The sequence below is a fragment of the Vanacampus margaritifer genome, chromosome 13, assembly GCF_051991255.1.
Source record: "Vanacampus margaritifer isolate UIUO_Vmar chromosome 13, RoL_Vmar_1.0, whole genome shotgun sequence".
Taxonomy (NCBI): Eukaryota; Metazoa; Chordata; class Actinopteri; order Syngnathiformes; family Syngnathidae; genus Vanacampus; species Vanacampus margaritifer.
The window spans coordinates 7489310-7506802 of record NC_135444.1 but is presented as its reverse complement, the minus strand read 5'-3'; the positions used below and the strand labels follow the sequence as shown (position 1 = coordinate 7506802).

Sequence of the window (17493 nt, the reverse complement as noted above, 5' to 3'; positions counted from 1 at the left end):
AGTTAATTATTGAAGTCATGTGATTAATTACAATGAAAATTTTTAATCGCCTGACGCGATTTAAATAAGAAAAGATTATTAAAAAATAGGGCAAAATCAGATAATTAAAATGATTAATTATAATCAATCACATGACTTCACTAGTTAACTCACGATTAATCACAAATGTTATATTTGTTCTAAATGTACAATAAAAAAAATTGTAGGTTTTCACACTCTTGTTAACAAAAGTGGAAAAAAAATGTTAAACTAATAGAAATAGTTCAAATGAATTTTGACGTCTATATTCGTCAATGGCAGTGAAAGAGTTAATCATCATTTTTGAGGCCATGAGAAGATAATAATGATAACGAGAAGTAATGAGGCATATCATTTCAGAACAGATAGTTCAAAAGATGAATTTTGTTTGGATTAATGCCGTGTTGTTGCTTTTCAAATGTTTTTTATTTTTTTATTATAATGTCTGTGTAATATTCCTGAAATGAATCATTAACTGCGACATATATCATTTTATGTCTGTACTTTTTCAGCCTAATTTTTTATTTGTTAATTGAACTGCATAATTCGCCCAAGTACTTGCAATCAGACGAAAATCGCACATGTGTAAGGACCAGGTCGGCCCGCCATATCGAACCATTCTCCAGCCATAATTCCTTCCATCTGTTTTCTTCTGCTTCCTTCTGGGGACGTGCCTTTGACTGATCTTCTGCACGCGTTCCACTGAAGGAAACGGATATGTTCCTTGAGCAGCTGGGCCACTTCCGTTGGATTTGCAATGGTACAGTTTAGACGGTAAATCCTGATTCGGCTTACATTGCAGAATTTCTATGCGTGCGTCGGATACAGTATGCAACTAGATTGGCATCATAGCAGTCCAAATCATCTTGGAAAAACACGCGAAATATCGAACCTAAGATTAAATTTCGTAATGTATGAATTTTGGACCCAAATACAAATCCGCGATAAGTGGCCACTGTAGTCAGGTTAGAAAAGGGGTAAACCAGGGGTCAAATTTGAATAAAACTATATATAATATATTCTGGCTTTTGCATGTGACAAGCTAATTGTCAACCGGCTTTATGTGTGCCCGAGACTGATCAAGTTTAGAGTAACCGAAAGATTATTACAGAATATGAAATTTGATACATCACCGAGACTTTTATCATGTTAATTTAAATTGAAAAAAAAAATAATAATTCTGTCATTTTTCAGCCAGCGGACTTCAGTGACCGTCCATTGTGTGTTGTGACAGAATATATTGTGTAGTTCATTTTCTTTTACTGAAACAGAACTTTGAGGTAAAAGCTTTTGGATTTGGGACACAAACTGCTTGGCTGAATGTTTTGCTGCGCTTGCTTTTGTAAGTCCAAGGCCCTTTCAGGTGTTTTGACACAGATTCAATGATGAATTTGCACTTTGAGCGGTGGCGGGAGGAGGAACGATATGTGACTCACACCAATATAGAGTTAGCATCCCTGCATTAGTCACAGAAATGGGATTCAGTGTTTGTATCCTCTCCCTCAAAATGCCTTGTCATTATTTTCTCCCATTTAGTCGAACGCTTTTGTTTGTTTTATGGACCATTTTCAAAAGGAGCGGCCCCGTTGAAAATGTAGCAACTTGTTTTTGTGTGCGTGTGGTTTTTTTTTGGGGGGGGGGGGGTGATCATATGGTCACATTTCGTGTTACTATGTTTAGAAGCTCATGCACTGACCACTTCTCAATAGTGCATTTTGAAGATTTGACTTGCAAATATTGAATTTAACCATGCCTAAGGTTGTAAATGTGTCTTGTGTATAGTACATACGAAATAATGGATTTTATGGGATGTGTAGAGCCTTGAAAATAAGTCCTCAATCTCACTGTTTAAATTACATAATGTCTTCTAAACGCATTATTATAGTTGTCTGTGTGATTTAGAATTTTAATCAAGCACTTTTTTGTGAATACGTTTCATGGTGCACTTCACACCACCAACACACTTCTGTGTGTTTTTGTTAGAGTAATATTTACATTTATTTATGGTTGTAGTTAACGTTTCAGTTCAATTTGAGGCTTTTTGTTATCTTTTTATCTAAAGCTTGAGGGGCCCACTGACCATCGCACTGAAAACTTTGACTGTCTCGCGATTCGATTCGATTCCGATTTTTGGGTCTACGATTTGATTCAGAGCGATTTTAGATTACAAATGATTTGATTGATAATGATTTCTGCTTCAATTTATAGATATGCAAAGCATCGTCATGATCTACTCCAGTCTGACTCGCTAATGCTAATTAGCGCGCTACTCGTGGCACTTTTATCGCTCAAAAGAACGACTATTCATACAAAACGCTTCAGGAATGTATACAGAGAAGCATCTTAACATCCTACACTGCAAAAAAACAACAACTTCTATTCGGAATAACTTGATCATGACTTTTTGCTTCTATGTGGCTACAACTTAACAGCGTATCAGAACGAGCGGAACCACACTGCCCCTAAGTGGCCAAATCGGGCACAACATGAACAGTGCTTCCAATAAAGGCACACACAAACAAGGGCAAGACAGTATAAAATAACTGAAATAAAATCGATTCGGGACATTTAAAATCGATTCTGAATCATACTAAATGAGAATTGATTTTTTTGGGGCACACCCTTACTGAAAATGTCCATCTGCACTGCTGCCTGTTGACACAAAACAGCTCTGGTATTTGTCCTCAGCCGCAGCTGTAATCGCTGGTTAACGTCCGTGCCCTACCGCGTTGAAAAAGGAAACAGATGTAAACTGGTGCTACTAGTTTACGTCTGCAGGAAGTGGTACCTGTGGTATGAGTCTCTAAAATTGAGGCTTGTCCATATTTAGGCAGGGCCCAGTACCTTGTAAACAGAGCTGGCGGCATGAGGAGGGATTCGTCTCCTCTCTTCTCTGCGTCTCATAACAGAGCGTGCATCGTTACTCGTTCAACTTGAGCTCCTTTTGGCCGATGGATTACCCGATCTGCATGTTGACATGAGAAAACCCGTACAAGACGTCGAAGCCTTCAAAGCAAGATGAGCGAGGCCCCCCGGGTTAGTTCCGGAGAGACGGGCCGTTTGTCACTCGGCGGCACTCAGTCCGGCAAACTGAAGCCACAGTCAACATCCGTGTCGCCTTGTGGATCGCCAAGGATGTCCCCGTGCGACTCTCCGCTGCTGTTACGCAGACTCCTGGTGAACCGCAGCATTGCCTTGCAAAGACGCTTTACGTTGGCGCACACTCCCAGGTATTGATAGATATGTTATTGAGATTTATGCGCTCGATTGATCTGCCAAGATATCCTGTAGTATCACATTTCAGAATTACACAATCAAAATGATTGTTTATGTACAAAAAAAGATCTATTGTAAATAGGAAGTGGGAGAATTGTTGTATTGTAGATAAAGGAAAGGTCACTTAAGTCGATTAGTATGAAAGAAATGATGGTGTCTTTTAGGAGATGGATTTCTAGACGTTTGTATGAAACAAATATTTATGGTGCTGATAGTTTCCATCTGCACAACTAATGTGTCTTTATGATCAACTAACTTGGGAAAAGCCGCCATATAAAATGTTCTCCTCAATGCCTTCAATGCGGATAGTGATTCAGGAAAGTGCTAGGGCTGCAACTAACGATTATTTTCCGAGTCGATTCATCTGTTTTTATTTTTTTAAGGAAAGGGCTAGGGCTGCAACTGTTCTTTTCTTAGTCTAGACCTCAGTTTTTTTGCGTGTTTTTATTTAGGAAAGAGCTAGGGCTGAAACTAACAATTATTTTCTTAGTCAATTCAACAGTTTTTAAAAAAAATTTAATAATTTTTTTAAAAATTTTTTTAGTAAAGTGCTAGGGCAGCAACTAATGATTATTTTCTCAGTCGATTCATTTTGTTTTATTTTTAAGAAAAGTACTTGGGCTGCCTGCAAGTAACAATTATTTTCTTAGTCGATTCATTTGTTTGTTTGTTTTAATCCATTAATCAGATTAAAAACATTTCCCCCCCATTTCCATTCTTTATTCAAAAATAGGACATTATTTCAAATTGTCAGTGCAAAAAACGCACAAACATCAACATTGGTTGGTGGTTCCTGGTTTTCCAAAAAGCAGATGTTTGCAAATGTCTTCAATTTCAATTAATCATAAAGATAATCACTAAGTCTTTTTCACTGGAGGAATGCAGAAATATGAGAATATTGACCGTTATGAGGCTGAAATTCTGAGCAGTTAATTATTAATTGATGATCAAAATAGCTGTCGAGAACGTATTCTAGAAAATGAGTCTGAAATATGAACATATTTTGGTTTCAAGTAGATGGATTTGTCTGGCTAAATTGGTTGTAGGTACAGAATAAGTTTGTTTTGCTCTCACCTTGCTTTTCTGTTATGATGAATTTTATAGGTAGTTGGTTACACCATTGTGTTTGGATTGGAGCCAAAAAAAAGGGTGCTTTCAGAAAATCCCCGTCTTGTTTACAGCATATTGAGTCTGATTGCTTTGCACACATTGTTATACTGCAGACTGAGCTGCTGGGATTGTGGGGGGAAAAAATAAACCTGACACTGCTGTTAGTCTTTCCACAAATACTGCAGCATATTAACTGGTCAGCTCTGAACAGCACTGAAATCAAATATTAAGGCTTAATGTTCCATTAATATAACATTCTTCCATGCTTAAGGTGTGAATCCTAACCCTAAGTAAGACGTTTTGTTAAATATTCCCATAAAAAAATTTATGTTAAAAAATCGATTCGGCCGCATATCAAATCGATTCAAGAATTGCGCGCTGTAATATCGCGATATATTTCCAAATTGATTTTTTCTAACACCCCTATCAGCAACAGTAGGTATGAGAAATATGACCCATTTATTCCAAACGTTTGGGTTACATAGGACTGCTTGTTATAAGTGCTAATATTGAAATTTTGGATGTAGAAGGAGATAATCTGAGACAGGTTTTTTTGGGATGATATCGGACCGATAGCAGATATCAGTATTGGATCAGGACAACCTCTAGTGTTTATCTCGCAAAATTTTGTAGTCCGTCTGTGGTATAAGATATTATATATATATATATATATATATATATATATATATATATATATATATATATATATGTATATATATATATATAATAGGTGTTGTATATATATATATATATATATATACTGATTTCAAAATGTATTTTCTGGTTCCTGGTAGTCCTTGCTACACTAAAATATGAAGTGTAAATGCGTTTTATTAATTTTATAGAACAGTTTCTATTGCGGATCCTTATGCTTTTCCCACTCAACATTATTGATGAATACTTACAGGAACATTTCAGTTGAGTTTGGACTTCCTTTTGAAGGCATGTCTCAACAAGAAGTGGGCTGAACCAGCTCTCTGCTACTCGCTAGCAGACATAAAAACACCCTGCGCCAAAGTGAAACCCCCAATTGTTGCTGGCTTACTACCAAAATGCCGGCACGTTGGACTCTTCACCATTCTCATAGTCGCTAAGTTAGTGTTTTGACATTTTAGTCACGGCAAAGTGCATCTTAAAAGCGAATCCCCTGTAACTTGATGCCAAGTCTTCGGCGTTGAGGGCTGGCGTCCTCGCCGCGGTACCGGATAGCCTGTAAATATACGCACTCATGGACAGCCCTGATGACTCCGTGGGCAGTCCTCCACAGCGAGCCCAGGACGACTGTCCAAGTACATTGCGGGACGTGACCCTGCAAGAGCAACAACTTCCTCTTTCTCAAGAGACTTAAAGAGAAATTGCATGACTAAGCTTTTTTTTTTGGTTTTGTTTACCATAGTATACTTGCTTTGGCTGCTAAACATGAACTCGCTAGCTTTGAGCGAAGGTGAGGAAAATTCTTCACCGCTACTAAATACTTTGTGACTTCCCTTTTTGAAAGACAAATTGGCATTCACGCTCCAGCCCGTCATGTCTTGGCTTGTCTCACCGGATCATCTGTTAAACATTCTTCGACATTTTTTCCCTCGCATCCTGAGGCCCCGAGGATTAATCTGATCTTGCGTCTGCTTGCATTACTTTTGTTTTTGTCTCTCACCTGCTTGGGTTGGTGGAGGAAGAAAAAAAAAAACTCATGGAGTCAGTCCACACCCATCCGCCGCTTCATCAATGAAAATAACAACTCGAGTTGAAGAATTTCCATAAGAGGCTTGGTTCGAATGTACAGTTTGCTGTCATTGCAGCCAAGAGTGCGAATTAAGGGTTGAATCGGACAATGAACAAAGACTCTAGATTGACAAGGAAAGGGGTTCCGGCAGGTTTTGGACATGGCAGACGGCACTCGTGCTTGGGGTAGGTTTTTTTTTGTTTTTTTGTTTTTGTTTTTTGGCTTTATTCAGAGAGAGTGTTTGCTTTGCGTGATGATTCACTGATTGATAGTAAGAGGCAAGGGCGACGATGTTTTGTTTTAGCAAGACTGCCAATCGTGTATCTTGTGCTCAGTGGATGATGTCATTGTCATTCACCAAACACCGGCTCATGGAATCCACTTTTTTTCTTTTAAAGCTAGTCATAGTTGATTTAACATTCATCTGCTGACCCTTCATTTTAAACACTTTTGGGTCAAACATAAACCGACACAACTTTTTTGTTTTGTTTTTTTGACTCAACTAGCTTTAGACTGTTGTAGAAATTTCCAGACGAGAGTTTACAGGAATATATTTCACATTCCTAAAGAAGGAAGGTTGAAGTTGTGTGTCGTCAAACTGAAGTATTCTAATTGACGGGTGTGGCAAATGTTTGCCTCAGGGACTCTCATGGTGCGCTCGGCTTTATGGATTGTTAGTTACGTGTCTTGAAAATAACAAAAAATACTAGTATGGTTTAATATGGCATGTGAGTTGCATCAGTTGAGAGGTTAATTTTTTCAATAAGAGCATTCCTGTTCTTTAGACAAATGTGGTGCCATGAAATATAAATAAATGTCACTGTTGAAACTAATTACACTGCAATAAGTGTTCCACCATGTGGAAATATTTGCACTCAAGCATTTTAAACAAAGATAAATGACTACAAAGTACAGTTTACATTGCATTTTTTTTCCTGTACGAGAGCGTGTGTATGTTTAAGATTGTAACATTGTCATCAGTCAGTCTGTCAGATATGTTTTATTGGACGGAGAATATTGATGAATGGTGGCTGTGCTTTATTGCTGCTGAAACATACAGTAAACACATGCAGCATTCTGTATGTGGCCATAGCCTGTGTGTTTACATGTTGAAGTCAGTATTGCATTGCATTTCTATTCCCGGTCAGGCCAGGCTGGATTTATCGGGCTCTCTGCTGGACTGCTGGGTCAGCTGCTGCTACACGTCCGCACTTGGCCACTAGCACATGCTACAAGCAATGGCTGCTATCATTGCATAAGTTGTATAGTATGGCACTTTATTTCAAGTCAAGTTTATTTAGATAGGACTTAAATACAAAAAGAGTCCCAAAGGGCTTCACATGTCCGCAGTTAACAAATATCAACGACATCCCCTAATCGAACCACAAGAGGGCAAGGAAAACTAAAAAAATAAAAACCAATAGGCAAAAAAATGAGGAACCTTGAGAAGGGAACGCAAAAGTGGTAATCCTCCTCCCAGGATGATCAGGCTGCAATGGATGCCGAATGGGCATTTTATTTTTATTTTTATAGTTTGTGATACTAAACATTATTAACTAGAATAGTGCGAAAGTCCATTGAAGCACAGCAAGAAGACGTCGGGGAAGTCGGTCCTCATCCAAATCCAGCCCGGTCGATCGGGGCAGCTATCTCCGTGGCGGCAACTTCAAAGTGATGGTCCTCCCCGGATTGCATCCCGGTCAACCAGCACAGAACCCGTAATGCAGCATCCAAATGGGTCATTAACACCTAACTCCCTCCCCAAGCCGTGGAGAAAGGAGGGAAAGAAAGCAGCGGCAGTCACCAGCTACACATCATTCAGACAAATGCAAGAGTATAGAAATAAGTCTTAAGATTGAAATGAGGGAGGGCATTCCAGAGCACTAGAACCCGCGGACTTCTTTTAGGCTCTTGGAATCACCAAAAGACCCGCGTGTTGCAAACAAAGGTTTCGTGTCAAAAAATATGGTACTATTAAATCAACGAGATAGGAAGGCGCTAAGCCGTGTAATATTTTAGATGTAGGCAGGGCTGGATTGGCATAAAAGAATCGACCCTGGCATTTTGACTTAGGCCCAACGGTCTGGCCCGGCCCAACTCCTGCCTAACATGTCGTTATGCCACTAATATTTGTTGATGTTTCAGTTTACTAAGTATATTCGAACTGGATTGACAGACCGGTCCCTCTAAATTGTGGGCCAGTCTCTAGGGGTAAAATGTAGGAAAATAATAATTAAAAAGCACTGCATCGGCCCCGAAAGAGGCCGACCCACCGGGCATCTGCCCTATATGCCAGATGGCCAGTCCAGCCCTGTATGTAAGTAACAAAACCTTAAAATCGTATCTCAAGTAAACCGGAAGCCGATGCAAGTTGCTAGAACTTTCTCGTCCGCAGCAAAAGTCTAACTGCAGTATTTTGTAGGAACTGCACACTTTTAAGACTGGTCATGGTAAGACCAGAGAGTAATAGATTACAGTAGTCGAGGCGAGATGTAACAAACGCATGAATTATAATTTCTGCATCACCATCAGACAAAATAGGACAAATTTGAGCAATATTACTAAGATGGAAAAAAAGCAGTTCTAGTAATAAAAAAAAAATGCATTTGAATATAACGCCGAGATTTTTTACTGAGTCACTTTGGCTTATAATACATTTATCAAGGTTTAAAGAGGTATTCGTAAACAGATGCCGATAACGGGCGGGACCGACAATCAACATCTCGGTTTTATCTGGGTTAAGGAGCAAAACATTAAACGACATCCATTGTTTAAAGTCGGCGAGGCACGACAATTGCCAATTCGTGTCAAAGGATAACATTATACAACACTATAACTACTATAGTGATAAAAACGAGGATGTGTATTTTTTTGGAGAGTCCTTCTTATTTAAATGAACACGGTAGCTCTGTCTAGCATCACAGTTCTGAGGTCCTGGGTTTGAATCTGCGCTTTCCGTGTGGAATATGTTGGTACTTTGAATTCCTACCACATTCATGGTTGTTTGTCTGCTCTATGATTATCTGACAACCAGTCCAGGGTGTACCCCGCCTCCCACTCAAAGTCAGTTGGGATAGGCTCCAGCACACCGCCGACATCCGAGAGGATAAGTAGGATAGATTAGAAGACGGTTGATGGCTAATTGAACACCCTGCAAGCACCTGACTGATGAGTCTCATTTCAGGTTTAAAAAAGATGTGCCATCATTTTTTGAGGACGTGAAGCCCAAGCAATTTCAAATGAAGATGGTTTGAAATCCTGTGAAAGTGAACCCTACCCTGTCTTCAATATGTTGTCCAGTGCGCTCCCAGTAAGAGACTCTGACCCAGCAGCTGTAGCCAGCGTTACCCGGAGCAAGAGTTGTAAAGGGGGAAACAATAATACAAGCGGCCCTCAAAATAAACCCGCCATGCTTGGAATAGTTCCTCAGCCCCGCCGGCCTGGCTGCTCATTACGCGTGAATGTGACATGTGTTACATACATATGTATACACACGCACACACACACACACACACACACACCATGTCTCTGTCACCATTCCCAAATGCATATTGATTGTGCCAGATTGATTACTGCATGTTGCCAAATATAATTTTGTTGTTGTTGTGTTTAATGAGTGCTGGTAAATCTGTGAAATATTGAGGCATCAAGTGAAAGCGCATTTTTCAATGCAGTGTGTTTTTGTGTCCTGCAATCAAAAGTTCATTTTGGATGTTGGATGAGTTTCACTCACTATTTTCTTGGTTTAGAGCGACATCTGCTGGGCAGTCAGGTTATCGTTTTTACATGCTCAGTACCGTGTCAGTGTCATCGAGAGCATGTTGAGTTTTTACACATTCAATTGTACAAATAGACGAACCTTGAAACCAAACCACAATCCAACAAAGTAGAACAAACAGCACTTGAGTTGAAGGTTGTTTGTTTTAAAGTACTCAATAATGGGAGAATCCTCGGTCCTAAATGAGGAGATAACTCAAGCAGCAGCAGCCTGATTGACTATTCGAAGCGCATCTTTCTGACGCAAACACTCTAAGGTTTAAGAGTCTTATTTCTACAAAGCAAAATAATGACCTTGTTTTCTGCGCACCTGTGAAGAGCATAGTGTGAATGAATAGAAATTATTAGTATTATTTGTACACTTTTTAAGATGATGCACGTTTATAGTTCATTAGATTTCATTGTCTTGATAAAATTTGTCTTATCTTGCCAAAGAAATGGCAGGTACTTAACTCATTCACTCCCGGCCATTTTCACTGAAGCAACCCCCTTCTTTTCTGTCTGTTTTACTGGATTTTGCATAAAAATATGGAACCTACCAAAATAAATATTTAAGTCTCTCGTTCATCAGGAAAAAAAGTATATTTCTATCTTGTTTACGTTTTGCAGCGATTAGCATTAGAATATAGCTAAGTTTCATCATCATTCACAAATCTATTTAGAAATGTGAATAGAATAGCTCTTTTTTTCAACATGGCCCTGGTTTATCTCTTTTGCTCTGCTTCAACCTGCTGGCCGTTAGTGTAATTACCATTTCTTCAACCGTTCCTTGCAGTTGAGAGGCTGCATCAAAGCCTTCTGTATGCTCTAGCATTAAAATATATATATATATATATATATGTCTTTGGGACACTTTAATCATTTAAAATAAAACACATTTATGTGTTTTTTGGAGCAAATGAGTTCAAATACCTCAGCCAGCCACAATATTGTGAACACTTGCTATGATTTGTAATGCATGAGCTATATCAAGTATTTTGCCTCTTTGATATTAATGCTCAGTTTTGATTGACACTGTGAAATTGGTATTGATGTAAGAATACTGCATGTTTATTGTGGTTGTTTGCAGCATTATAGAACTGTACTGAGCTGTTTGTAATAGTTGAGTGTGTGTTGTAAATAACTTGGGTCTCTATCACACGCATTAGACACAGCAGTCTTTATAATGCCGTACAGTTCTATACCATCTTCAACCATAATAATAACAAATACAGTATATTGTTGATACTTCCATCCATGAGAGTGTCAACCAAGAAAAGGATGATTACCTTTGTAAAAAGTAGGATTTTTCATACCGCTTTTTTGTTGGATAATATTATGCTATGCAAATGGTCTTACAGTGTCTGGTCAGTGTTTAGTATAAGTACAGTACAAATGCACAACACAGCAAAAAATGCCATAACTCAGTTTGTCCACAAGATGGCACACGCAACACTTACTATCTTCGTTGTCATCATAATGGTTACTTTCACTTTATGCCACCTTGTAAAGCACAGTTTTGTAGGTATATTTACATTGTATTTAAATTGATTTTATTTTTTTTTTGGGGGGGGGGGGGTGAAGCCAAAAGGTATTCAGTCAGCAACCGATTGTGCCATTTCTCTCACTTAAAATGATGACACAGGTATGTGATTTTCATCATACTGGAGGTACTTTTCAACTGTGAGATACAGAATGGTAAAAAAAATATAAAACACCTGGAAATCACTTCTTTCTTTCTTTCTTTTTTAATTTATGGTGGAAAATAAGTATTTGGTCAATAAAAAAAAGCTAAACACAATACTTTGAACTTAATCAATGTTGCAATGTACTGTAGCCGTTATTTTGGCCCATTCCTCCAAGCAGATCTCATCTAGAGCAAAGATGTTTTGGGTCTGTCGCCGGGCAAAACGGACTTTCAACTCCCTCCACACATTTTCTTTAGGGAGACTGGCTAAACAAGCCCCTCTGGGACTTTGAGATGCTTCTTACGTCGCCACTCCTTTGTTGTCCAGGCCATGTGTTTGGGGTTATCGTCATGCTGGAAGACACAGACATGTTTCGTATTCAATGCACTCGCAGATGGAAGGAGGTTTTGGCTACAAACTTCAAGCTTACCTGGCCTCATTCATTCTTTCCGTAACATGGATTAGTTGTCCTTGTTGTTGAGTTGAATTTGTACCAAAACGTTTTGGTTTCATCTAACCACATGACATTCTCCCGATCCTCTTCTGGATCATCCAAATGCTCTCTGGAAAAATTCATCAACTGTTTTAAGCAGGGAAGCACAATTTACAAATCAATTATTTAAAAATCCTACAACGTGATGTGCAGGATTTTTTTTTTCATTTTGTCTCTCACAGTTGAAGTGTACCTAAGATGAAGTTGAAGTGTACCTAAGATGAAAATTACAGACCTCCGTCATCATTTTGAGTGGGAGAACTTGCACAATCGGTGGCTGACGAAATACTTTTTTGCCCCGCTGTACTAGATATATCGTATGCATAGGAAAACAGTTTAAATATAAAATACATGCTCAGGACTTCAGTTCAGACTGCTTCTTGTATTTCTGTGCATTGATGTCTTGAAGCTCTGAGTTGTTTGCTTCCAATATCACATTTCTTTCCTCATACCTCATTTTTGAATGACAGACTATAGAGTTAAGATTATTCTATTTGACTCAAAGCTATTCATTATAAATTATTCGATGTGGTTATATGAATGTTTATATGTGTGTTTTTTCTTCATGAACCAGCAAAAATTATGTAAAGCAAAATAATAGATGCAGACACAGTACAGTATTCTGTTTCTGAGTTTCTATTATCTTGTATACTATTATTACAGTATATTTAGTATACTGTTGTACGTAGGCTAACATGGACAATATCTGTGCTTCTACTGACAAAAGTTTACACTTCAATAAAATATATTGATACTGGTGGTATTTTATGAAGTAGACACACCTACACGAAACACACACTTGCACATAAATCATACTTGCCCATCACAGCTTATTCTCATTAACAGAGTTAATCAGCCAGCTGGGCCGCAGAAGCCATTTGGCGGCTGGATTCAGTTACACGGTGGCCCTCGCAAACACGCCCTTACTCTCGCCTAGCGTCTCTCCCAACATCTGTTTCGAGGGTCCAGCGTGTTTCACAAGCGCTTTGCACAAGGAGGGAAGTGGCCACGAGTGGGAGGATTAGCAGGTGCCTTTGGTTTAGGTTAACAGAAAAGGAGACATTTGTAAGCATCCTGAAGTAAACTGTTCTTTCTTGTGTAATCAAGCAGTGATTTGCGCTAAATAATATATACAGTGCAATTTGATTTTGGCGAGCAGCAACGTTGAACTAGCGGTTAGCATGTCCACCTAGTGGTACTGAGTTTAAGGTTTTGAATCTTGACTTGGAGTTTAACTCTTTGACTGCCAGACGTTTTTAGAAACGGGATGTCGCCAGTGCCAGCCGATTTAAGCATTTTGACTGATCTTTCAAGGTCCACAGAAAATGTTGTCTTTGGACTATGGAAACACACAAATGAAAGATTGGACTCTCATCTTTCATCAGAAAAAAAAAGTTTGTTTCTACCTTATTCCGTTCTTCAGTAATCAACAATAGAAAATGGTTAGTTTCACCGAAATGCTCTGTTTTGAAACAAAAAGCGGAGAAAAAGAGCTTTTTGTGAAACGATGTTATTTCATGCACTCTAGTGAATTCTACACTTCTTTTTGTCCATGAATGATGCCACAAACACCTAAACAGTGCTTTACTTCTGTAAAACGCTTTCACCAACAATGAAAAAGTGTTTTTAGTTTGCAAAATACGTTTATTTCCATTCAACAGTGTAACAATTTGACAAAACAATTTCGCAAACTATTTACAAATGTGTGCAACTGTGGTACTATTTACAATTATGTGGATGTTTCAAATACAGTTTTTCTTTTTGTAATGCTCCCATGTGTGTAAGGAGACGCAGCAGGATTTGCACAACAGATTAGTTTCACTTGCGATGGCTCCTTTCGCGTGCAGACGTTACACTTTCTTGACGGCTTTTTTTTCCGGGGAATAGCAAGTAGCAGACTGTACCCACTCCTCCGATGAATATGCATTGGACTCGTGGCACTCTTCGTCGTCCGATTGAACGTCCGCCTTAGCGTGCTCGGTTGTGCTCCGCGTTTTCCGGTGTTAGCATCGCTAGCCGGTGAACCTTTATGACGTCGTCATAGCCGCCGCGTCAACACTTGCAACTTCAGCGTCAACCTCGGAGTCACCATCATCATCATCGATGATGATCATCGTCGTCATCAATGTGCTCTTTAGCGTTGGTCGATGCCTTTCGTCTTTGAAAAAAATTCCCAAGTGTGAGCTGCTTGCAACCGGTCGCCATTGTTTGCTTCTTCAGCCATCTAGCTCCGCCTCATCGTCGTCATCAATGTGCTCTTTAGCGTTGGTCGATGCTTTTCGTCTTTCCAAAAAACTGCTCGACCGTGAGATGCTTGCAACCGGTCGCCATGTTCTCTTCCCTTCCCCAGCCATTGTCCCCTCTAGCTCCGCCTCACGTCTTCTACTGACGCCTACCCAATCTTGTCAAAAGAGAGTCATTGCTGCCATCTAGGGGCCAAAAATAGTCATTAGGCTAACTAGATCTGCTTGAAACTTTCACAGCAGCTGGCCAAGGCTTTCCTCCACCCGTTTAAAAAAAAAAATTTTAAAATTGGATGACGTCTTTTAACGAAAATTGGCGGCCCTCCGTAGGTTTTTACTTGACGTCTTTTAACGTCCATGGCAGTCAAAGAGTTAAATGTTCTCCCTGTGCTTCTGTTAGTTTTCTGCAGGTATTCCGGTTTCCACACGCATTCCTAAAACAAGATTCTTAGCTTAATTAAAAGCTGTAAATAGGTCAATAGGTGTGAATGTGATATGCGATGTGATTGTATGTTTATGCTACTCTGTATACGCTTCATGCCTGGCCATTGGCTGGCGACCCTAGTGATGAGTGCTATAGAAATTAGATGGATGGGTTATTTAAAGGGATGGTGGTGATATTCAGCATTTTGACGAATATCTGCATCGGCCATTTTGAAGACTCATACGGCCGATAGTAGATCATTTTGAAAAAGTATTCATTTCATGGAATTATTTACATTTTCAAAGATGCAGCTGACAAAGGAGACTCTCTGCACCTTCTGTTTTTGTTTGAAATTAAAACTACGATAAGTATATTTGAATATTTCAGAACGAAAATTTGGAAAACTTTATTTACTGTAAAAAAAAACAATAGGGAGCTATTTACTTAAGTTTATATTTAACTTTTGAAGATATGCTACTGCCCCTGGGAGATCCCTGAACTTTGTGTTACATTTTTAAAACAAAGACTATTGACTAATTTTTTTTAGCTCCAATATTATACAAACCCTACAGATTCAATAAACATATGCTTAAAAATTCAAAACATTTAACAACTGGAGTTTGTATTTTTTCAAAGTTTGATATTATATTATTATTATGATATATGATTATTATTCTAATATTTTCCCTTTTAGTGAAAATGAATATCGGCTCCAAATATCGGTTATCGCCGTCCTTCGCTACTATTAATCGGTATCTGTATTGGCCCTGGAAAAAAAAAACATATTGGTCTATCTCTAATTATTTTTATTTGATGGCTTTATTTGGATACAATGCACTTTCTGAACTGGTCCTCTTTAACTCTTACTTAAGGATGCCTGGTGTAAAGGTAGAATATTTTTCTAAATTGTACACATTTTTCTGAACAAGTTACACTAACAAAGGAAAGGGGTCAGGGATAGTGTGTGATCAAAGTTCAACTAATGGCTTACTTCATTTGTGTGACCAAATGAATCACTTTTGCTGCATCCAACATTGAGAGCGAACACCCAGAAAAGCATAATATTTTTCATATTCCTTTATATCAGATTTGTTCCAGCTTAGTATCTGGTTCTTAGCCTCAACCTTCCTGTATTTGCTTAAATGGAGCAAAAATCAGCCAATAGCAACCAGAATAAACTTCCAAGGGACTCTTATGCAAAAAAGGATAACAAAGTATTTACATATATAAACAATCTGAACCCAGTAACCATAACATTTATAACTAAATTTAATCATAGTATAAAAGTGCAAAAGTTCAATAAACTTTCTTAACTCTCATTACCGTCATAAGAGTTTCCACTCCAGTAACATTTGTACGGTTGTTTCGGGTTTTTGAGGTTCCCTCCCCTCTAGACCCTTTTTTTCTGGACGGCGTGCCTGCCAACACATCTGCGTCAGCCTCTTGCCCTATGTCTCAAAAGACAAATATTTGTCGATGAGATGATGACATATCAGGTCCGGCAAGTCCATTCATCCCTGTGCCGTAACTTACTGGTGATCCTCTCATATAGCACACTAAAGGAGGTATAGATTCAAATGATTTCACAACCAATAAATGAGAGGACAGACCAGAGTTGACATAATGCGACAGGCTGTGTCGTTATGGGTGACCCCGCATCACGCAAGTAAATCTTACAGGCGTGCCTACGGAGATATATTAGTTAACACGGTCACACATGCGTGTTATTATCCATATGTGGCGCATTATGAAGTGCGAAATGCGGAAACCCCAGACTGTTGAGCAACTTCAGTTGCACATCAAGCAAGGATGGGAAAGAATTCCACCTACAAAGCTTAAACAATTAGTGCCCTCAGTTCAGTTCGAAGGAAAGGTGATTAAAAAAAAAAGCATGCCCTCCTTGTCACTGCTTTTTTTGGAACATGTTACAGGTGTCAAATTCAAAATGAGACATAGATTAAATTTACACACCTCAACTTGACTGATTGACATATAAAATATTCTATTTTAAATATTGCCATGGTCCCAAAAACACTGTATTTATACGTTGTTTTGAACAGGTTTTTTTATGCTTGGGCATACAGAAAGCTTTGATGAAGCCTCTGACCTGAAGAGGTGGTTTTGAAGCAATGGTAGTTATTACAAAAATGGCCAGCAGGTGGCAGCAGAGTATAAGAGAGCAACCAGAGCCATGTTGCAACAAGCTCTTTTCTCCAGTGTTTTAAACAGGTTTGTGAATAATCATGAAACGTAGCTATATATATTTATGTATGTATGTATATATATATATATATACTTTTTTTTCCGGATGAAAGAAGAGACTCTAATCTTTTTTTTTGGTAGGTTCCGTGATTTTATAGCAATAGAACACAATATTCTGTGGGCCTTGCAAAATCGGTCAAAATCCAGTAAAACAGCCAGGAGCGAAGGGGGTTGATTCAGAGAAAATGGCTGGGAGTGAATGAGTTAAAGATGAGTGTAAAATGCATTAAATCCAGGGCAATTGGCAGGGCAGAGGAGCGGAGCAGCTAGACCAGTGAACAGCACAATTGTGCCGTATCCGGTTCCGCCAGCCGCATCCGTGCCAGCCCCCACGGGAATATGAGTATGAAACAAATCTTAATGAGCTTCAAAAAAACTTTGAAAATAATAGTCCAAATTAAAAGCCATTTCTTTCCAGTATATCCCACTGGCATTTCACACAGTTGGCAGTCCATCCTGGCAAGTGTGGGCATCGGAATAATTTGAGCTCCGGTCATCTT

The 17493-nt window shown here is 38.8% G+C and overlaps 1 protein-coding gene across 3 annotated transcripts in view; it reads left to right on the top strand.

Annotated features, from left to right (window-relative positions):
• pde4cb (phosphodiesterase 4C, cAMP-specific b) overlaps positions 1–17493 on the top strand; it is an 89785-nt gene that overhangs the window by 41654 nt on the left and 30638 nt on the right. The window contains exon 1 of one of the 3 annotated variants that reach the window (XM_077583850.1): positions 6170–6312. The exons of the other annotated variants lie outside the window; for them this stretch is intronic. Within the exon in view, the coding sequence (XP_077439976.1) occupies positions 6236–6312 (77 nt within the window). The 5' untranslated portion in view covers positions 6170–6235. Of the gene's footprint in view, positions 1–6169; positions 6313–17493 lie in introns of those variants that run through there. 3 annotated transcript variants of the gene reach the window in all.